Consider the following 22969-nt stretch of genomic DNA (forward strand, 5'->3'; position numbering starts at 1 on the left):
CTGGAACCGGGCTGGCCCCTGCAGATGGAAGGGTGGAAGAAATCTGGGATGTCTCCATTCCCCCCCCCCCCCCCAGAGTTCCTCTCCCAAGAGGGAGAGAGAAAGCCGCAAGGAAGGAGGAGCGGGGGGAGCTGCAAGGCAAGGTGCCCAGTCACGTGGGAGTTGCTGGATGTCCGGGCATCAAGACATCCTGGGAGTTCGGACTTTTAACCCTTCCTTGAGAAATGAAAGCTTTGTGAATTTTCCTTTCCCCTCCTCGGTTTGAAAGAGAGGAAGAGGGACACCTTGGACCCTGGGATGTTGGAAGGAGGAATTCTGGATGGGAGGGGGACAAGGAGTGACTTTTGGCTGGACTTTTCCGTGTTAGCCACAACCTGAACCAATCTTCTCCTCTGAGAGAGACTGTGTTTTGGGAGGATGCCAGTGAGTCAAGAGACCTGCTTCAGCTGGGAAAAAGACAAAATTGGAGTGAACAGAGAAAAGGTTAGGGGGTTTGTGGTGGCGCCCCCTTGTCCTGGAAAGGAAAGAGAAGAGAAGAAGATCTCTGTTCTTGAGCCCTCGGCCCCAGGAGAAAATGGAGGGGGACTGTGGTCCCAAACAATGAAAAACTGAACTGTTGTTTTCTCCCCTCTTGGCAGGGCATCCTTGATAGGAAAAATCCTAAAGGCAGTCTGTCCATCCATGCATTTGGTGGTGAGAGCACTGTGCATGGAAAGGAGAAGGGTCACCATGGCAAACTTTTTCTCCGGGCGGTGCCATGTGTGACATGGAAACACAGGATGTGGAGCTGTGTTTCTTGGAGGGGGGGGTCTGTGGCACAGGAGAGACTCTGTTCCCTCGATGGACTGAGTATCGATTGTTTGGAGGGCGGAAACCTGATTGGGGTCCAGATTGTGTCTCCCTGTGGTTTGTTGGAGTTGGGTGGTGGGAGGAAAGTTTTGCAAGGTTTTCATTTGATCTTTGTGTGTTTTTTTTTTCCCTTCTTTAGTTTTCTCTTTTCTTTAGTAGTAGTAGTTTAATAAAGTTTTTTTTTTTTTCTGTTCTTAAGCTTGGGCCTGCTTTGCTCTGTTCTAGATTCCACTTCATAGCATTCAGGGGAGGGATCACATTTTCATGGGGGCACTGGCATTGTGCCAGTGTCAAACCATGACAACTGGTGAGTTTTCTTTCCCAGGGAAAAAGGCTGGAATTTGCACACAGGTGCCCCTGGCCCTGGGTGGGCACCTGACTGCATCAAATACGAACACTGAAGAATATCTCCCAGACCCCAGCTGCCCCCACCTCTAACTTGTGCTGCCCTGATAGTCCCAATGGAGCCCTACAAACTGACATCAACAACCTGGACTGGTGAGTTTTCTTTCCCAGGGAAAAGAGCTGGAATTAGAGCACAGGACTCCCTGGCCTTGGGCAGGCCCCTGACTGCAACAAAAACGAATATCGAAGGATATCACCCAGACACCATCTCCCCCAACTTCAAACTGCTGCTGCCCTGACAGTGCCAAGGGAGACCTAAAAACTGACATGAGGAAGCTGGACTGGTGAGTTTTCTTTCCCAGGCAAAAAGGCTGGATTTAGCGCAGAGGACCCCCTGGGCCTGGGTGGGCAGCTGACTGCATCAAATACGAACACTGAAGAATATCTCCCAGACCCCAGCTGCCCCCACCTCTAACTTGTGCTGCCCTGATAGTCCCAATGGAGCCCTACAAACTGACATCAACAACCTGGACTGGTGAGTTTTCTTTCCCAGGGAAAAGAGCTGGAATTAGAGCACAGGACTCCCTGGCCTTGGGCAGGCCCCTGACTGCAACAAAAACGAATATCGAAGGATATCACCCAGACACCATCTCCCCCAACTTCAAACTGCTGCTGCCCTGACAGTGCCAAGGGAGACCTACAAACTGACATGAGGAAGCTGGACTGGTGAGTTTTCTTTCCCAGGCAAAAAGGCTGGATTTAGCGCACAGGACTCCCTGGGCCTGGGTGGGCAGCTGACTGCATCAAATACGAACACTGAAGAATATCTCCCAGACCCCAGCTGCCCCCACCTCAAACTTGTGCTGCCCTGATAGTCCCAATAGAGCCCTACAAACTGACATCAGGAACCTGAACTGGTGAGTTTTCTTTCCCAGGAAAAATGGCTGGAATTAGCGCACAAGACCCCCTGGCCCTCGGTGGGCAGCTGACTGCAACAAATACGAACACCGAAGGTTATCTACCAGACCCCAGCTGCCACGACCTCAAACTTGTGCTGCCCTGATAGTCCCATGGGAGTCCTACAAACTGACACCAGGAACCTCGACTGGTGAGATTTCTTTCCCAGGGTAAAGGCTGGAGAATATGCCCAGGGGCCCCTGGCCCTGAGCTGGTGCCTGACTACAAAAACTCCAATCATCAAAGGATGTATCCCAGACCGAAGCTGTCCCCACCTCAAACTTGTGCTGCCCTGATAGTCCCAGGGGAGTCCTACAAACTGACATCAGGAACCTGGACTGGTGAGTTTTCTTTCCCAGGGAAAAGGACTGCTGTTTGTGCTTATGGCCCTGTGGCCACCACTGGACCTCCTGAAATTCCAAATGGGATGCCAGATGCCTCCCACACCAAAGCTGCCCCCGGCTCATGGCCTGACTGCTCTTGCCATGGTCCTGGGTGGCCCCGGGGTCTCAGTCTGGAATATCCCGTGGCTCTGGGATGACTTTGGCTCCCTTTCTCTCCTTTTCCACGGCAGATCTCTCCCAGGTGCCCCTGAGTCCTCCCAGCTGCCCCAGTTCCCTCCCAGTGTGCCACCCAACATTCCCGCTTCCCTCTTGATTTCCCCAGTGTCCCTCCCAGTGCTCCCATAGCAAGTACAGGACGCAGTAGAAGCAGTTCTGTCACTGCTTGTAGCCCTTACTGCCACCACGGGAAGGCTCTGAGGGTTCTCGGGGATGGTGGGGAGGAATGCGGGGGTCCCAGGGGTGTCACTCTGGGGTCTGGAGGTCCCAGATGGATTCTGGGAGGGGGGCATGGAGTGTTCAAGGGGGTCTCTCAATGGTCACATGGGGGAGGGGTCCCAGGGGCATCCCAGGGGGTCCTGGGGACCACTGGGGGGTACCAGAGATCCCTTAGGATTCCTGGGGATCATTCAGCGAGTCCCAGAGGGTTCAAGGTAGGTCCCTGGGGGATCTTTCTGGGGGGTCCCAGAGAGTTTTGAAGGGTCCCAGGGGTCAGGGGGATTTCCCAATTAAGATCTGGGGGGGAAGGGGGAGTCCCTCAGGGGCTGGTGGAGGGAGGACAACTTAGCATCACCAAACATGTTATGTCTATCTCCCCATACATTCTAGAGCCCAACTACACCCTGCATTACAAATTTCAAGTCCCCAGGACTTGTGCTATTACAGGCTATGCAGCAGGGCAGAGCAGCTCTGGGACAAATATGTGCAGACACCCGTGACACAAGACAGGACCTGACAAACCAGGGGCCAGGACAGGGAGAGAGAGCTTTTGAGGAGAAGAAAGGACCAAGAGACCCAAAGAACACAGAGTGCACCAGAGACAAGTGACAGGACACACACCGGAACTGCTCTGCCCTGAGCACCTCAGCACTGAGATCAAAACAGACACTTTTCCTTTAGGTGGCCTAAGGGGACACTCCTTGGACATCCCCATCTCCAAAACTGACTCAAAAACACCCCCTGGGGAGTCCCAACCCAGCACCTCTCTTCCATTCCCTCTGTGCGTTGTAGCCCTCCACTTATCTTGCGCATATCTGGGGATGCAAATCCCCATCAGGTGCAGAACGAGGTCTCCTGCCTGTCTGGGAAGTTCCAGTTGTCACCACGCTGTTATCTCTTGCTCTGCCAAGAGAAAGAAAACCAAACATCAGTGCACTACCTTAACAGCACATGGGGCAGAACCTGACAATTCTGCTACTCGCCATCTCCCAAGAAGTCTCGGGCCACACACCTCAGGCGCGCTTGGATTCTGACACCGTCATCTCAAGGTACACCTAGGTTAAGGGCAGACAAGGTGACATGGCATTGCTGCAACTTAAGTGTACCCTCGATCCTCTTCCCTGCCTCACCACAACTCCTCGGCCATTCCTGTGGGTTACCAGGAGGGGACCTTGAAATGCAAAATTGGAAGGCTCTGTCACAGGGTCCTGTAATTCTTCCGGCAAGATCACACGTGCATGAAACCTGGTCCATCAGCCAGTTGGAGACAGAGGTATGAGTACTCCAAGGGGATTCCCTAAAGCACACAAACAACAATGGATGCTTAGAGTTCCACCAAAAACTAAAAGCTGAGCAAGAACAACTGCTTTGGTCCACTGCTCACCTGGCACACTTGGCCTTGACTGCTGCTATCTGCCTGGACCTCCTAAAAATAAAGGCAAAGAACACTGCTGTAACACGGTCACCATTTAGGCTGCCCCTGCAAATGCAAACAATGACTGACCTGCTCATGGGAAAACTCTCACCCAGGATTGGGGCCATCTGCCACAGATTTGAACTGTCAGCATCTGAAAGGAAGTTAGGACTGGTGTCAAACGGCTGCAGGAGAACCTAGCATCACCAAACATGTTATGTCTATCTCCCCATACAATCTAGAGCACAACTACACCCTGCATTACAAATTTCAAGTCCCCAGGACTTGTGCCTATTACAGGCTAAGCAGCAGGGCAGAGCAGCTGCAGGACAAATACCTGCAGCCACCCATGACACAGGACAGGGAGAGAAAGCTTTTGAGGAGAAGAAAGGACTGAGAGACCCAAAGAACACAGAGTGCACCAGAGACAAGTGACAGGACACACACCGGAACTGCTCTGCCCTGAGCACCTCAGCACTGTGATCAAAACAGACACTTTTCCTTTAGGTGGCCTAAGGAGACGCTTCTTGCACATCCCCGCTCCCAAAGCTGATTCAAAAGGCCCTCCCAGCACCCCGCTTTCACCCCCTCTGTGGGTCTTAGCCCTCCACTTATCTCTCAGGCATCTGGGCATGAGAATCCACGTCGCGTGGCAATGGAGGCAGCCTCGCCTGTGGGGAATGTCCTATGGTCACCGGGCTGTGGTCCCATGCTCAGCTACAATCGAGAACACCAAACATCACTGCACGATCTCAACCGCACAGCAGCCACAACTCAGCAATTCTGCTGCTCACCATTATTCTCCTGAGAACGCCAGGCTCCTCAGGCCGCACGCTTCGCCCACGCCCTCCTGGCAGGGTCTGCCTGCCTGAAGAGCAGGCGAGGTGAGGTGGCGTTCCCAAAACTCGAGTGGACCCTGGTCCCCCTCACTAGTAGTTCCCCGACTTACAGCAACTCCTCGGCCGCTCCTGAGGCTCCCTGGTGCCACCTTCAAGTGACAAAGATCAAGGCTTCCTCTCAGAGCTGTGTGCCGCTCCCCGAATTCCCACGAGAGTGAAGGAGTGGCTCTGCGGCCGCTTGCAGGGGGGTCTCGCTGGTACACGAGTGGACTGCCTAACGCACACAAACATGAATGGATACTGAGAGTTGCAGCAGAGACACTACAGCTGCAGGCACACAAATTCATAAATAAACAAACTAACAAAATAAAAAAAATCTACCAAAATATTAATTTTGTTTACCCAATATCCAAATAGATTAACAGAGACACCCTGTCCTATCCCCTCAATAAGACCTCTTAATCTATGCCAAACAAATCCTTAAAACTAAGAAAACCCTGCTTGTATCGAAATAAAACCAAAATAAAAGTCTTGTAAACGTTATAAATTCATTAACCTAACACATCAGAACCATAAAAATATTAAACTTTTATGAACACCAGTACACACTACCCTCATTTCAATGTATAAAAGTAAAGCTATTCCTATTACTAACCTAACACAAATATCACAAAATATAGCAGTAAGAAAAGGAAAAAAAAATAAACCTCACTAAAAATAAAATATAAAATTTTTCTTTTAAGCCAAAAAAAAAAAAAATCATACATTCTAAACAGGAACTTCCTCAAAATCAAGTATTTCAATAAACCCAAAAAACTCTAACATATTTCAAATAACTACTAAAAAGCCAAGAAACATAAAACAATTAAGCAACCCACCACAACTATCTAAAACTACCTACAATAAACCTTCTTTTAAAAAACCCAACAAATCCTCCTTACCACCTCAACAATACATCACCAGCAACACCAAACAACTCAAAATACCATAACTCCCATCCAAAAAATGCTCTATAAACTGAAACACTAAAACTCATCTAAAAAACCCACTCACCCTTCAACAACCTCCTCTAACCTACACACAAATCTAAAACCAATAAGAATTAACTATAAACTATCATACCTTAAATAACTCCACCATTAAACACTACTGTACTAGACTTATCAAAACTCCAATACAAACTAAAATCAAAAACCACAAAATAACACACCACTGTTAACATTACCAATATTTTTCTCCATTCCTCTAACAACTGAATACAAACCTCGATTTACCTTCATTTGAAAAACATACAATACACCTACAACCAACTACTCCAAAAATAAAAACACAATCCTACCATCTAGCATAAATTCATCCAAATGAAACTTAAAAAAAATAAAACTCCAAAACAACTGTAATAATCCAACAACATTAGATGAAAAGTATAACAAAAATATTTTTTAAAATCATCCAAATTCTTCTAAAAGATTATTACACCACAAAAAATAAAAAAAGCAAAATCAAAAAGCCTACTGAAAAGCTTACTAAAAATAAAATAGCAAAAGAAACATCAAATTCACACCAATCTCATCAAAAAAAGTCAGAATGGCTCCACGAGTTAACAAAAAAACCCCAACCTATAAGAAATTAACTGTTATCATACAGGGCATCCATATAAAAAATCTCAATCGTTCTAAAACCTTAAAAATAATTACAAATTAACCCCAAAATAAAAACTTTAATCTCTAACAAAAGAAACCCAAAAACAAACAACAGAAACTAAAAATACACCACCATAGAACCAACTACCAGCAAAAAAAACCCCACACTACACGCTTTTCTCTAACAGTTGTTAGTGAGGCACATCACAAAAATGAAACAAAAATAAAAAATAGCCTTATAGAACCCCACAAAACAAATCACAAAACCCACTAGAAAAAGAAGTCCAACCAACTTACTAAACTTCAAACCATACAACAGACCCTGAAAGCTGCTAAAAATGAAAACCATATCTCTACACTAACTCAAAGAGTAACCAGTACTCTGCTAAGTTAGCTTTAAAAACCAAAGTAATAAACGATATTAAAAAATCTAAACCACTAGACAATAAAAAGCACCCAAATAAAAAACTACCTAAAAAAATCCACCGTATAAATACACAAGTTCCTAAAAAAAACACTAATAAAAAGCAACCAACAACTACATCAAACTAAAGCAAAAACTCAAATAAATAAACTGAAATTAACAACAAAAAAAATTATTCCTAGCTCAATAAACCCATAATGCCTCAATCCACCAAAATACAAATACCACCTAGAAATAAACACGTCACCTAAACATAAATGTAACCATAAACGATATTTCCCAAATTACCGGTAACAATAAAACATCCACGACAATTAAACAAACCAAATGAATAAAACCTTGGTAAGAGAATTAACAAAAATGCAATTCTCAATATTAAAAAAAACTCACTAATTAACTACAGGACACTACCTCAAACCCACCAAAACTAACACTACATACTCGCGCTAAAAAAAGCCACCACAACCTAATTAAAAACCAACCCTGTACTTCATGCTACGACCCATAAAAACCAATGTAAGCCTTAAAAAAACATATCCTTTAAGAAGATAACAGCAATTATATTTTTATAATATAAAAGCAACCAAAAAAAAATCCAACATATCGCACAAAAAAAAAAAAAAATCCAACAACAAACTCAATCCAAAAAAACCCTTATCACAGCACCTGAACCAAGAACCGTAACAACCAACAAGTACACCGTGACCTTTCTCATACACCAAAGACGAACAAAAGAAAACGACCCAATAAACTCCTCAGGAGCGCCTCAAAACCAGCACAGCGAGGGAGGCTGGAAGATGCGAAGCCGCGCTCCCGGCCCCGGGCGCAGCGCGGCTCCGGCAGGAAAGCGGCTCCTCCGGCAGGCAGAGGCGGCGCCATGCCGGGAGACCCCCGCCTGCTGCCCCCGGCCCGGCGGGGCCGCCACCGGGCCCGGGGGGCCCCGGCGGCGCCCGAGCCCCGCGCCCGGAGCGGACGGAGCGGCGGCACCGGCCGGCACCGGCGCGGCGCCCGCGCCGCCTCCCCCGTCCGCCGGCCCGGCCAAAGCTCCGCTCGGCTCCGCACGGCTCGCACCGGCGCGGCTCCGGCGGGCCCGCGGCAGCCCAGCCGCGCCCAGCTCCCCTTCCGCCCCGGCCAGCCCCGGCACTGCCGGCAGGGCTCCGCGCCGGACCCTTCGCTGCCGGGCCGGGGGGTAGAAGAAGCGCCCCGAATGCAGAGGCACAGCCCAATCCCCGCCCTGCCAGCACTGCCACGGCTGCAGCTCCCTTCCTCTGAAGCCCCGACACTGACGCCACGCTCCGGAGCTCACCTCACCCCAACAAGGGAAAAGAAATGTGGGATCCCCTTCAACTGCGTCCCCTAGAAGAGCAGGAAAGAAGCGGCTTGCCTCAAATGATGGCAAAAAGGGGCTTCTTACCTCAATCCAAACCCCTTAAAAGGCGGGACCACAGGACTGCCCCCTCCAATTCAACCTCAGGATGACGAAATTTCAAGGGAAAGGAGAAAAGTCCTGGCTAAAAAGGCGCACCGGCTCACCTGCTCGGCCGCTGCTTCTCGGCACAAAGGTTTGTCCCTCGGCTCCTCCTTTGAGCAATGCTCCACGTATCCAGGTGATCCCCCGGACCCTGTCCGAAGCGCTCACCGTCCTTCCAGGAGACAGCCCCGGGAACCCCCCATAAACTCCTCTTCTCCAGCAGCTTCGTGCAAAACCGATGGGAGGAAAACCCCCTAAATCAGCCGCCGGAGGAGCCGCCCCCTCCTCATCATCCTCACAGCTCACACCTGGGGCTGCTCTGAGCCCTCATCATCCTCACAGCTCACACCTGGGGCCTGCTCTGAGCCCTCATCATCCTAACAGCTCACACCTGCCACTGTTTCCACTCTCCAACAGCGTCTCTCCGCCTCCAACACACAGCCCACTTCTCACAGATACAGATTCAACAGAAATCTGCTACGGCTGTCGGCTTTTCTTAATCCACCTGGTTAAACAATTAAAACACATACATGCACTGATGGTGATTGAAAGAAAGCTTTCCCCTGGAGAAAACAGTCCTTTTGCTGGCACACTTTGCTACACCTTCGGAAAAAGCAGAATCAGCACCAACTCCTAAGACCCCTGCCGAGGAACCCAGCCCTGCCTGGGACACCCAAAGCTGCAGACCTCGAAAAAGGAGGGGAAAAGTCAAGCTTGGAGTGGAAAAAGAGGACAGAAGTACAGCAGCCTTTAAAAATGCCTGCACGGAGCAATAGTGGGAACCAGACACATTTATTCTTTCCTTGCTTTCTGTGATGACATAAATAGGAAGTAAAAACACGTTAAACAAAAGGCAGAGCTAGGATTTGACAGGTCTTTATTTTGGCAGGCTGCATGACAAACGCCTCTTCCGGGACTGCGACACGTTTGGGGGAATGGCAGAGAACGGAGGCAAAAGGTGCCGGGAGCCCTTTCTGTTCCCTTCAGCCCCTGCAGCTGCTCCGCTGGTTTCAGGGCACTCGCTTGGTTCGTTCCTAGAGAAAAACGATAGGGCATGATTTTCAGAACTACTGCTCGTCCCCAGTCGGAGTTTCCTACATTCCTGCATACAAATGAGTGGATCGAGAGAGGGCTTCTTTCCAAATGAGTTTAGCCATAGCTTCCTATTCTTTACCAATAGCTGTGAAAACGAAACACTTGCCAGGTTTTAGTATTCTACACACACCCCTCCCAGGGAATTTTGGGGCAGCTTTGGGTCCCTCTGCGGGACGGCACCCAGCGTGACCCGCCCCCCTCATTCGCCACCCACCCGCTCCTCCACCGCAGTGTGCGTCCCTCTCCTGGGGACCTTGGGGTGTCCCAAATGACATCAGAGCCCCGAGGCTTCAGCCCCTAACCCTGACCCCCGAAGAAGGCACAGGACGAGTCCAACTGCCCCGAACAGCAGCCCAGCACTCCCTTCCAGCCCTTCCCACACCTCCATCCCCCCAGAAAGGGACTCCGCCGCAACAAGGAAGGGGGGGCAGCCCCCAGAAGGCTCGAAGCTCCCGCCCCGCCTCGCTGTCGCGGGCCAGGGGCAGAAAGAGGGAGCGGCAGAGGCGGCGGGGACGCGGCACGGCCGGCACGGCACAGAGCGGGGGCCGCTCGCAGCGCGATGCCGGCGGAGCCGCAGGTCCGGCAGCGCCGGGGCGGGGTCCGAGCGGCGCGGGGGATCCGCCGAGAGCTCCGGCCCCGTGCGGGGACTCCCGCAAGGCCCGGGGGGCGCCGGGCTCCGGCCCTCGGGGCTTTATTCTCCGGCGCCCCGAGCCCCGCGGCTGCGGGGGAAAGAAGCGAAGGGGCGACGGGAAGAGAGGAGGGAGAGCGGGACATGCGAAAGGGCGGGGAGGGAGGTCGGGCTGCGGAGGAAAGCGGGCGGGGAAGGGAAAGGCCGGCAGATGAGGAAGAGGGACGGGGCACAGAGGAGGGAGAGAGGGGGAATGGAACGGAGCAGCGGGGCAGGGACAGGACAGGAAGGATCCGGGTTTGGGGGGGACAAGGAAACGGGGGAAAGAGAGGTGACTGAGGGGAATACGGGCAGGAGCATGGAGCGGGAGAGAGAGGGACAGGAGGGGATCCTCCCAGCGCCCCGGCTCCGCCCCGGCGCCCCGCCCCGCCCCGCCCGGGCTGCTGCGCTCGGCAGAGCTCGGCTCCGTTCGGCTGGACTCGGCTCCTCGCCCAGCTTCGGCTACTTTCGGCCACGCTCGGCTATTACCAGCCGCATTCGCCTCCATTCGCCTCTTCGGCAAAGCTCGGCTCGCCTCGGCTGAACTCGGCAGAGCTCGGCTCCGCTCGCCTCCTCGGCCCCTTTCGGCCGCTTTCGCCCACGCTCGCCTAGTCCCGCCCGCGCCCGCCTCCATTCGCCCATTCCCACAGCTCGGCTCCCTCCGCCCGGCCCCGGCTCCCTCCGGCTCACACATTTCCTCAGGGCACCTCATTCCACGGCACACAAACTGCAGCCCCTAAAAGGCTTGCGGCTCTTTCAACACACACACTTGTAACTCAGCTCTCGGGACAGAGCTGATGGCCCCTTTAGGACAAGAATAGTTACATCTAAAAGCAATTCCCTCATTTTGCATCTCCTTTTAATTTAACCCCCCCCCCCCCAAAATCCCATCCATATCACAAGGAATGTGCAGTTCTGGTTCCCCCACCCTCAGTACCCTATTTGTACAAAGGACCTGGGTGCAGCACACACTCGGGATTCAACTGAATAAAGCCCAGCTTCAATAATCAGAACAACTGACATTTGTTTGCAAATTAGGTGCAGTTTTGTACGGTGCTGCGTACCCTCGGAGCCGAGTCGAGGAAAAAGAGCTACAGCACTGGAACCTAAGTTTTAGTAGCCAAGTTATAGATAACTTGTGCCATAAAGTAAACCAAGGATAACTACAGTATTATCTGCTGAAGTTCTCCACTGTGGGTTTCGGGTACAGCAGCACGTGCTTTACTCCCAGCAAAAGCTGCTCAGGTTGGGGGAGCCAGGAAGCCAAGTCTCTCTACTTTGTCTGAACACCATCTTCCAGGAAGGTACTGCTTCCTCTCTCCCAGGCTCCTTTCAGCAAAGTGGCAAATACAGAATCCGGTGCCACAGGAGGCTCTTGGCTTACCTCCTTGTTGTTTTCAAACTGTTTAAAGCGAAACAAAAAGCATAAGAGAAAAACAGTGATAAGTATGAAACAAAAATCTCTTCAGCCACCTTTGTTTTGAGATGAGCTCTGAACTGAAGCTCTGGAAACACTGGCGTGCAGTCCTGCTAGAACAGAGCTGTCCAGCAGGTTCCCCAGGGGCATCAGGAGTGTTCACACTGCTGAGCTGAGAAAAACTCACCAAACCCAGCCCAGGGGCCTGTGATCCTTCACCCACCCGGGGGAACTCCGGGCGCTGTAAACAGAGGCCACAGCGCACACCAGGCTCTGCTGTGCCTGGTGAGGAGTCTCTGTATGAGCCCTGAGCCCTGGTATCGCCTCCCAAACACCACAGAGACCTCTTGTGCCATCAGAGAAAAGCCCTGGAGCAAACATGTGTCCCCAGCAGGATCAACAAGAGATGCAGAATTACCTCCTCAATAAAAACGCTGTTTCTGATGGAAATGTAACCTCTGTCGACTGCGAGGATTTTATAGGAATACTGGCTCAAGAATTCAGCGACTTCAGGGACTCCATACCACAGGTTCCTGGGACTGCTTGGGCATCCAGAGTCTATAGTATCGGTTAAACTGGTAGAGCTGAGGATACTTAGCAGCTTTCAGGGACTCGGGATCTTTGTCACAGAGCTGGAGCGTCAAGCAGGGAGCAAGGGGTTCTCTCGGAGAGTGCAGGAGGTCAGTGAAAACAGCACCAAGGTCCTCCACGACATCTGGTCCTAGAAAAGCCAAATAAATTAAACTATTGACATGAGCACGGACACTGGGACAACCTTCCTTACTTTGGGCCTTGCCAGCAGCCCACAGAGCCTCATGCAGAAAAGAACTGAACAAGATCAAAAAGTGTTCCTAGTGAACTATACACGTGCTCCTGGCCGCTGAGGTACCTGAAAAACCCTCCAGACATCATCAGCTCTTGCTGAAGCAAATAATCCACATTCGCTGTGTTGTGCCAAAAACACGCCCGGCCCTTAACAGGGAGAGACCCTGCCAGGCACCGCCTCAGAGAAGAACCAAGCTAACACCCAGCCAACATGTACAAATTAAGCAGAATTTTCTGTCAGAACTGGGACTTTCAGCACCCCCCAGGTGCTACTCGACTGCCACATACACACAGAGGGCTTCGTGAGGCGCTCTGGGGTTGGCCAGTCCTGCTCCAAGCCCTGCTGATGCCCCTGTGATTTTAACGCTGTCCTCAAGGAGGTGGTAGAACCTCGCAATATTTGCCCTTGGAGCTTAATTTCTGAAGTTTTCCTTGGGAAACGCATCCACTTCCTACTTAACAATGCAGTCCCCTCTCCCTGCTCTCGGGAAGAGCTGCCCACAGGCACGAGAATCACCTTCCTCTCCTGATCGCCACGCTCTGCCCTTAAAACGCTGTGTTACTGAGGCCAACTACTTCCAGACCAAGACTGTCCATGCAGGGACAGTGCCCCTTTTATTTAGAAGATAACATGAGGGAAGGTAACAGGACCTCGCAGCCAGCAAGAGGATGGGAGAAGAAGCTGTGCTATCAGCAAGTACCAGTGCTCCAAATGCAGGGAGCGCCATGCAGCCCCGTCTCTGCCAGGAAAGGCTCATGGAGCAGAAGAATGAGCACACGGGCTGCCTCTCAATCTCCTGGCAGGAAGCTTCTCTACTCCCCTTGTGCCTGGACACAAAGCTTTGGGCAATAAGAAGGGAGAGGCACGGTGGCACCCGTTCAGGGACGAGCCAAGCTACGGCACACCCTGCCCTGGTTCAGTGCTGGGAACTGACGGTGAGCTGGCTACAAAAACCACAGGAAAGATCATGTTTGACCCCATGCAGCTTTTCTCTTAGAAATCACTTTAGACACTCTTCTTGTGACTAGCGCTCAGTGAATCCTACCGGGACAGAATGGGATGTGCTGCAGCAGCAACCCTGACCATGGCGTGGCTGTCCCTGCTACCTGCACGGACACAGCTTGGCCACGGAGAGAAAATCTTTTGTGCCAGGAATATTTACCAGTGCCAGGTGCTGGTAAGCACTGCTCAGGGTGCTGCTGGCACCTGGGATGGCTCAAAGCTCCATGGTTTGTGGCAACAGCCAAAAAGCACATGCCACTTCCTGAGGACCTCCACCTGTAGTATCCTGGGCAATTCAAAACCCACTATTCCCTTGTGCCTTTGTCTACCTGGAGTCATTCAGGGAAATGAAAATACACTAACTGAATTAAGAAGAGAAAACTGTTAAGATACATTATTCTTAGGCCTCTGATGGAGAATTGAAGCACCATCAATTGCCTTCCTTCCTGCTCCTTTAATTTGCAGAATGAGTGTCCATACAGACTTCTAACGAGGTTTAATTCATCTTCCTTAAAGGTAGCTTAGTTTAACTTTCTTCTATTCCTCCTCTAGACAACTTATGAATTACACTATTAAAGCACCCTGACTCAAAGGATTCTTGCACTGTGGGAACACTTCCTGCTCAGAGTTTTTCAACAGTTAAAATCTCTGTGCTATCTTTTATGCCAGATTTAGTCAACTAGCCTAAATGGGTCCACAAAAGACATCTGTATGGATGAATGCAATTAGTTAAAATCTTCTCCTTCTCCTACTCAACAGAGTTATAGGGCCTGCAACAACATGCTAATTCAAGTTAAGAATGATTCTAGTGACTTCACTGTAGTTTGATAAGTATTAAGGATTTGCCTAGCAATGTGCTTGTACTGATTTTAATAAACTTTTTTCATCACTAGAGGCAAATTCCAGGAGACATTTATTTTAATTTAACTAACTCTACCTGAAGACATACCTTTGGTTAAGTAACCAGTATCCTTCACAGAACTGACTTACCTAAAGTGAGGTACTCTTAAATTGCTGTAATACCCAAAAGGAATCTACACACTGCAAAATGCCTTCAAGAATAATTGTGTTTAATTGGTATGGAGAAAGTTATGGTTGTGTTCTGAAAAACCATTCTTCTGCTAAAGATGAGGGACAAGATGCACATTTAAATTACTATGACACGGTGTGAATGAGACAGGGTCACATATATCAAAGGAAAACTACATCATTTTATGTTGCTTTCCTGTTTTTCCACTGCTTAGGTTTACAAAACTGGCAACACAATGTGTTGTCAAATATGTTGAGAGCTAGTTTTGGAGAGTACTCGATCTGAAAATAAATTCTCTATTTAGGTGGCAATTGACTTCCACTGTCCTTAGTTACAAAGAGGGTCCACAGGAGTGTAGAACTTTTGAGGTCTGTGCTGCAGAAGCATGGGCTATGTTGCAGTTACTGCTGAACCACGCTCTGCCCTTAAAACGCTGTGTTACTGAAGCCAACTACTTCCAGGACCAAGACTATGCAGGGACAGTGTCCCTTCTCTTTAGGGTCAGGGAAAAAGGGCAGAAGCACCTACAGAGCTTCAATGCCCCTCTTGAGCACAAAGCACCGTGAATCTGCACCTCCTTCTGCTTGCAGGGAAGATAATAAAATGCCTCAAGGTAAAAAATGATAAATGGTAAAAAATTATTGCAAGAGGGCAGAAATGATGCCACTTTCACTCCACTGCTAGAAACGACACATAAAACATTAAAAAAACCCTGTACCTGTTCCATTTTCAGACTGAAACAACAGCATATTCCTGGCTTCTAATGCAGCAGGGACAACAGCACTGAAGGGAAATGTTTGGATAATCACATCTTCATTCAAAGAGAACCCAATTTCTTCATCTAAGCCATCACTGCCCTCCATCAGAACAGCCAGCACATCCACGACATCTAATAAGTGAAGGAAAAAATGTAAGCAGAGGATCCAGACTAACTGGGAAAACAACAGAGGTAAAATGCAACATTCCAGGAACACAAAGTATCTTTTTAGTTTCCCCCAAAAAAACCAAAACCAAACCAAACAAACAAAAAACCCCACCAAAATGGAAACATTTTATACGGCCCCCTTGAGGACTTTCTTGGGTTGTTACTGATGTTTGGAGGGGTGTAAGGGCAGTTAACACTTGTGTTTGTGATGCTTTTGCTTGCTTTTGTAACTTTTCCTTTAGTATTTTAATAGTTTTAACTAAAAATGTTTGTGGCTTTGTTGGTATAGTAGTTATCTGTTTTAGTGTATTTTTTATAGTTTAATTAGTTTTTAATGTATTTAGTATACTTCTTGTAGAAGTATTACAATTTTGTAAAGCATACTGCTTTAATAATTAATTAATAATTTAATGATTTACGTATAAACGTATAAATATATATTTAACGTATAAATATATAAATATATTATGTATAAACTTAGGCACTCTAGTTTTTTTTTACTGCTATTGTTGCTTTATTAATAAATGCTTTAAAAGTTTTTTGGTTTTTTTTTTTTTGCTTAATTTTTATATATGCTGGTAAATTTCTTGGGTCTTTTACTTTATCTATAGCTTGTTGAGTTAGTTGCATTGCCTTTTGACATTTTTTAGGTTTTAGCATAGCTTGTGCCTTAGTGCGAAAACATGGTCTTAAGCTTATCAATTTATCTATAGTTACTTTGTGAAGAGGATCTTTAGGCTGCTTTTGCATAGCTACAGCTTTATTAACTTCTGCTTGCTAGTGTGCACTAAATAAAAGTTTCTGATGCGGTGAGAAAATAAGTTTAGCAAGACTTTTAGAATTTTTTGGTAACAATATATTAGTACTCTAAATATAATTTAGTATTTGCTGAGTTGGTTTATTAGTTACTCTAAATTGACTCACTGTAGCTTGCAACTGTGACAACAATTTTTTAATCTAACGGTGTAATTTGAGCTGGTAACCTTTTGCTCGCTTGCTGCTGAAAAATTATAGGATAAGCTAAGTCGGCTGCTAGTTCTGAAGTTTGCTTATTCTCTTTGTTTAGTTTTTCTTTTGTTAGAGTTGCCTAAACTTCTTTTTGCTCTCTGGCCAGAGCCTTTGTTAGGTCAGACTTTGCCTTAGGGGGTGATTTACTGACAGACAAACTCTGACAAGCCGGTGATCTCTGTTTGGGGGGGCTGGAGGAGCCGTGGGCTCACAACGCGACTCTGTTTCCGTGTCCTCAGGCACGGGTCGCAATGGAGGTAACTCCACTGTAGACACAGCAGGTGGCATGGAAATACTAGGTAATTAATTTTCTCTGCTATAACTTTTATTCTTCTCTAGTGTGACGTTGCTTGTGCAGCAGCTTTTTTTTCTGCCTGATGTTGTAATAACTCATTGTGAACTACCTTTTACAACTTTTTTAGCTTTTTGGCTGCCTTATCATCATCTAAAATGTCTTCTTATAGTTTATCTTTAAACTTACGCCACTTAGACAACTTATGTACTGTATGAGGATTTATAAAGAACCCCTTAGCATACCTATATGTTAATAACCTTGGCAGATCTTTATGTAAATCAATGTTTTTAATCTGCCTTTTCTGCAAGAATGCAGTAAATAAATCATATGCTGCTTGCCTCTCCATACCTCTATTGTCAGCGCTGTTGCAGCCCTCCGAGGTCGTCGGCAGCACGTATCGGCCAGGCTTGCCTCTGCAGTCACCTGGGGCACGGTGCACTCTATTTCAATTCAGCACTTTTGCCGTCCTGGCTGCATCAGGACCTGAACTCTTTTTCATCACTCCACCGTGGCGCCTATCACGTCGAGGTCACCATTTTTGGGGAAAAATAACGGGAGAAAAGCCCATTCTATAATGCCAACAAGTTTCAGTTTATTCTAAGTACGCATGTACAGTTATACCCGTTATAATGAAGCTCATGCATATTGCAAAACTTAGGCTCCTCACTGGTGTCTCTAGAACAGGTCAAGCTCGCCTTTGGGGCTTTCTCTGCTTGCTTTGTTTTCCCTTACACTTATCTCTTTGCTGACCGTTCTGCTGCTGGGAACCAGCTCACCCAAGGACGTGTGATATTGTTGCTACATCCGCTATTGCTGCACTCTGCAATTTTCAGCTACCGCTTCACTAACTGCAAGTAGTCATGGCCTCTCTCCCGAAGCCACTCATCCACAAAACTCTCCACACATCGACCCGAATTTTTGGGCACTTTTCCCTTTTTTTTTTTTTTTTTTTTTGCTTTTTCCCCATTTTTTGCCTTTCCCGCATTTTTGGGCTCCTAAACCGTTTCTTTGTGCGATTTTCCCACATTTTCTGATCTTTTTCCCACTTTTCGGCTCTTTCGCCGACTTTGGTCACTCCCCCCCAATTTCCGAGCTCCCCGATCCCATTTTCGCCCATTCTTCCCTAATTTTTGGGCTCTTTACCCATTTTTGGTCACTTCCCCCCCGTTTCCGCGTTCCCCCATCCCGATTCCGGGCTCCTTGTCCCGCTTTTTGGCTTTTTTTTCCCGTTTTTTACCTTTTTTTCCCCTTTTTCTGGACTCTCGCATGTCATATTTCCCGCGTCCGGTCCCTCATGGCGGCCGCGCACGCGCAGGAGCGACCACAGGGACGGTCCATAGAGATGAATGGGAGGTCCTCCAGGAGCATAGAGACGAGCCGGAAGTTCCATGAAACCATAGAGACGAACAGAAAGTCCTCCAGAAACCATAGAGATGAGCCGGAAGTTCCAAGAAACGATAGAGACTAAGCGGAAGTTTTCCAGAAACCATGGAGATTAACCGGAAATTCCACAACACCATTGAGACGAACAAGAAGTCCTCAAAAACAATAGAGATGAACCGTTGTCGTACGGACGGCAGCCGGCGCGGGACAACAAGCCACAACGCGATTTCGTACGGGCGGCGACCGGTGCGGGACAGAAATCCGCAACGCTTGGTGGCATGGACGGCGGCAGGCGCGGGACAGAAAGCTGCCCTCGCCGCTGCCATCCTTCTCCGGCGCCGCCGCGGAGCCGCCTTCAGCTCTCCCCTCACTCACAGACACCGCCCCGCTCGCCGCTCGCTGCCGCCCCTCGCCCTTCCCGCCCCGTCTCGGTGGTTTTGGGGCCGCTCTGGCTCCTCCCGCCCCGTCTCGGTGGTTTTGCCGGGCGCTGGCTGGGGGCCTGCAGTACCGGCCTGTGTCCACAAGGCGGCAGCACTGCCGCCCGCCACCGTCGGGGGCCGCCGCTCGCCTCGGGGCCGCGGGGCGGGGCCGGCGGCAAAAAAGAACGGGCGCCGTCCCCTGCGGAACGTCCTCGGTAGCAAATGCCCCGAAACATCCCGCGCGGAAAAGAACACAAACAAAAAAAACCCTGCCTCTAACCCAACAAGAACCAAAAGAAAAAACCTTTTCTTTTAAACTGCATTTCAATGTATTTTGTTTTTATATTTTTAATATTTATATACACATTCATATTTATAATTCGGATTTAAAGGCTGACAGGGGAGGGAAGAGGGACGGTGGACAGAGGAGGGAGAGAGGAGGAAAGGAACGGAGCAGCGGGGCAGGGACAGGACAGGAAGGATCCGGGTTTGGGGGGGACAAGGAAACGGGGGAAAGAGAGATAACCGAGGGGAATACGGGCAGGAGCATGGAGAAGGAGGGAGAGGGACAGGAGTGGGATCCCTCCCAGCGCCCCGGCTCCGCCCCGGCGCCCCGCCCTGCCCGGGCTGCTGCGCTCGGCAGAGCTCGGCTCCGTTCGGCTGGACTCGGCTCCTCGGCCAGCTTCGGCTACTTTCGGCCACGCTCGGCTATTTCCGGCCGCATTCGCCTCCATTCGCCTCTTCGGCAAAGCTCGGCTCGCCTCGGCTGAACTCGGCAGAGCTCGGCTCCGCTCGCCTCCTCGGCCCCTTTCGGCCGCTTTCGCCCACGCTCGCCTAGTCCCGCCCGCGCCCGCCTCCATTCGCCCATTCCCACAGCTCGGCTCCCTCCGCCCGGCCCCGGCTCCCTCCGGCTCACACATTTCCTCAGGGCACCTCATTCCACGGCACACAAACTGCAGCCCCTAAAGGCTTGCGGCTCTTCCAACACACACACTCCTAACTCAGCTCTGGGGACAGAGCTGATGGCCCCTTTAGGACAAGAATAGTTACATCTAAAAGCAATTCCCTCATTTTGCATCTCCTTTTTATTGAACCCCCCCAAAATCCCATCCATATCACAAGGAATGTGCAGTTCTGGTTCCCCCACCCTCAGTACCCTATTTGTACAAAGGACCTGGGTGCAGCACACACTCCGGATTCAACTCAATAAAGCCCAGCTTCAATAATCAGAACAACTGACATTTGTTTACAAATTAGGTATAATTTTGTACGGTGCTGCGTACCCTCGGAGCCGAGTCGAGGAAAAAGAGCTACAGCACTGGAACCTAAGTTTTAGCAGCCAAGTCATCTGTAACTTGTGCCATAAAGTAAACCAACGATAACTACATTATTATCTGCAGAAGTTCTCCACTGTGGGTTTCGGGTACAGCAGCACGTGCTTTACTCCCAGCAAAAGCTGCTCAGGTTGGGGGAGCCAGGAAGCCAAGTCTCTCCACTTTGTCTGAACACCATCTTCCAGGAAGGTACTGCTTCCTCTCTCCCAGGCTCCCTTCAACAAAGTGGCAAATACAGAATCCGGTGCCACAGGAGGCTCTTGGCTGACCTCCTTGTGGTTTTCAAACTGTTTAAAGCGAAACAAAAAGCATAAGAGAAAAACAGTGATAAGTATGAAACAAAAATCTCTTCAGCCACCTTTGTTTTGAGATGAGCCCTGAACTGAATCTCTGGAAACACTGGCATGCAGTCCTGCTAGAACAGAGCTGCCCAGCAGGTTCCCCAGGGGCGTCTGGAGTGTTCACACTGCTGAGCTTAGAAAAACTCACCAAACCCAGCCCAGGGGCCTGTGATCCTCCACCCACCTGGGGGAACTCCAGGTGCTGTAAACAGAGGCCACAGCGCACACCAGGCTCTGCTGTGCCCGGTGAGGAGTCTCTGTATGAGCCCTGAGCCCTGGTATCACCTCCCAAACACCACAGAGACCTCTTGTGCCATCAGAGAAAAGCCCTGGAGCAAACATGTGTCCCCAGCAGGATCAACAAGAGATGCAGAATTACCTCCTCAATAAAAACGCTGTTTCTGATGGAAATGTAACCTCTGTCGACTGCGAGGATTTTATAGGAATACTGGCTCAAGAATTCAGCGACTTCAGGGACTCCATACCACAGGTTCCTGGGACTGCTTGGGCATCCAGAGTCTATAGTATCGGTTAAACTGGTAGAGCTGAGGATACTTAGCAGCTTTCAGGGACTCGGGATCTTTGTCACAGAGCTGGAGCGTCAAGCAGGGAGCAAGGGGTTCTCTCAGAGAGTGCAGGAGGTCAGTGAAAACAGCACCAAGGTCCTCCACGACATCTGCTCCTAGAAAAGCCAAATAAATTAAACTATTAACATGAGCACGGACACTGGGACAACCTTCCTTACTTTGGGCCTTGCCAGCAGCCCACAGAGCCTCATGGAGAAAAGAACTGAACAAGATCAAAAAGTGTTCCTAGTGAACTATACACGTGCTCCTGGCTGCTGAGGTGCCTGAAAAACCCTCCAGACATCATCAGCTCTTGCTGAAGCAAATAATCCACCTTTGCTGTGTTGTGCCAAAAACACAGCCGTCTCTTAACAGGGACGGACCCTGCCAGGCACCGCCTCAGAGAAGAACCGAGCTGTACTGGGGGCACACACCCAGCCAACGTGTACAAGTTAAGCAGAATTTTCTGTCAGAACTGGGACTTTCAGCACCCCCCAGGTGCTACTCGACTGCCACATACACACAGAGGGCTTTGTGAGGCGCTCTGGGGTTGGCCAGTCCTGCTCCAAGCTCTGCTGATGCCCCTGTGGTTTTAACGCTGTCCTCAAGGAGGTGGTAGAACCTCGCAGTATTTGCCCTTGGAGCTTAATTTCTGAAGTTTTCCTTGGGAAATGCATCCACTTCCTACTTAACAATGCAGTCCCCTCTCCCTGATCTCGGGAAGAGCTGCCCACAGGCACGAGAATCACCTTCCTCTCCTGATCGCCACGCTCTGCCCTTAAAACGCTGTGTTACTGAGGCCAACTACTTCCAGACCAAGACTGTCCATGCAGGGACAGTGTCCCTTCTCTTTAGGGTCAGGGAAAAAGGGCAGACGCACCTACAGAGCTTCAATGCCCCTCTTGAGCACAAAACACTGTGAATCTGCACCTCCTTCTGCTTGCAGGGAAGATAATAAAATGCCTCAAGGTAAAAAATGATAAATGGTAAAAAATTATTGCAAGAGGGCAGAAATGATGCCACTTTCACTCCACTGCTGGAAATGACACATAAAACATTAAAAAAACCCCTGTACCTGTTCCATTTTCAGACTAAAGCAACAGTATATTCCTGGCTGCTAATGCAGCAGGGACAACAGCACTGAAGTGAAATGTTTGGATAATCATATCTTCATTTTAAGAGAACCCAATTTCTTCATCTAAGCCATCACTGCCCTCCATCAGAACAGCCAGCACATCCACGACATCTAATAAGTGAAGGAAAAAATGTAAGCAGAGGATCCAGACTTACTGGGAAAATAACAGACGTAGAATGCAACATTCCAGGAACACAAGGTATCTTTCTAGTTCTCAAAAAAAAAAAAACCAAACCAAAACCGAACAAAACAAACACAAAAAGCCCTCAAAAAAATAAATAAAACCAACAAAAAAAACCCAATCAAAAAACCCAAAGGCACATTTGTCAGGCAATACAATGTTAGGGGCAGCACAAAAATCACAGCTGTACTTCACTCTGGCTTTCAATGCTGCTTTCCAGCACAGGTTGCCCAGAGAAGCTGTGGCTGCCCCCGGATACCTAGAAGTGTCCAAGGCCAGGCTGGACAGGGCTTAGAGCATCCTGGGATGGTGGAAGGTGTCCCTGCCCATGGCAGGGGGTGGAACGGGACGAGCTTTAAAAAAAGGAGCCTTCCCATCCAAACCCTTCTGCGATTCCATGATTCTATGAGCAGCCCCAGGCAGAAGGACTAGATTTCCATTGTGGTTCGAAAATGCTGTTGCAAGAGCACGAAGAGAGATTTCAAATACCGTTAAAGTGGCACAACCACATCAAAAATTACGTTTGGGGGTAAAGTGGCAACTCTGCAATTCCAGCTTCTGATACCAAGGACACATGGAGGGCTGAATCCTGGAGGTCCTTACAGGACAGGATTTCTAGAGTTA

The 22969-nt window shown here is 49.2% G+C and overlaps 2 protein-coding genes and 1 long non-coding RNA gene across 4 annotated transcripts in view; all 3 read right to left on the reverse strand.

The window, feature by feature from the left end:
* Positions 1-809: 809 nt before the first annotated feature.
* Positions 810-8077, reverse strand: LOC146767471 (uncharacterized). Its single transcript, XR_014954560.1, has 2 exons — positions 4315-8077; positions 810-4227 (listed from the first exon to the last, which is right to left on the reverse strand). It is a non-coding gene; the product is annotated as an uncharacterized LOC146767471 (long non-coding RNA).
* Positions 8078-8442: 365 nt separating this feature from the next.
* On the reverse strand, positions 8443-18217 carry LOC144246193 (uncharacterized). The gene is made up of 4 exons (XM_085577297.1): positions 17335-18217; positions 15477-15647; positions 10199-12621; positions 8443-9755 (listed from the first exon to the last, which is right to left on the reverse strand). The coding sequence occupies exons 3-4, from the start codon at positions 11193-11195 to the stop codon at positions 9514-9516; spliced, it is 1239 nt and encodes a 412-aa protein (XP_085433423.1). The 5' UTR covers positions 11196-12621; positions 15477-15647; positions 17335-18217; the 3' UTR covers positions 8443-9513.
* Positions 18218-19093: 876 nt separating this feature from the next.
* Positions 19094-22969, reverse strand: part of LOC110468808 (uncharacterized) — a 76914-nt gene continuing 73038 nt past the window's right edge. For both annotated transcript variants that reach the window (XM_085577298.1, XM_085577299.1), the window contains 2 exons: positions 20843-21145; positions 19094-20409 (listed from right to left, as the gene is read on the reverse strand). The gene's annotated coding sequence lies outside the window, so the exon portion shown is untranslated. The remainder of the gene's footprint in view (positions 20410-20842; positions 21146-22969) is intronic.

The sequence above is a fragment of the Lonchura striata genome, chromosome 4 (assembly GCF_050655825.1).
Source record: "Lonchura striata isolate lonStrDom1 chromosome 4, ASM5065582v1, whole genome shotgun sequence".
NCBI lineage: Eukaryota > Metazoa > Chordata > Aves > Passeriformes > Estrildidae > Lonchura > Lonchura striata.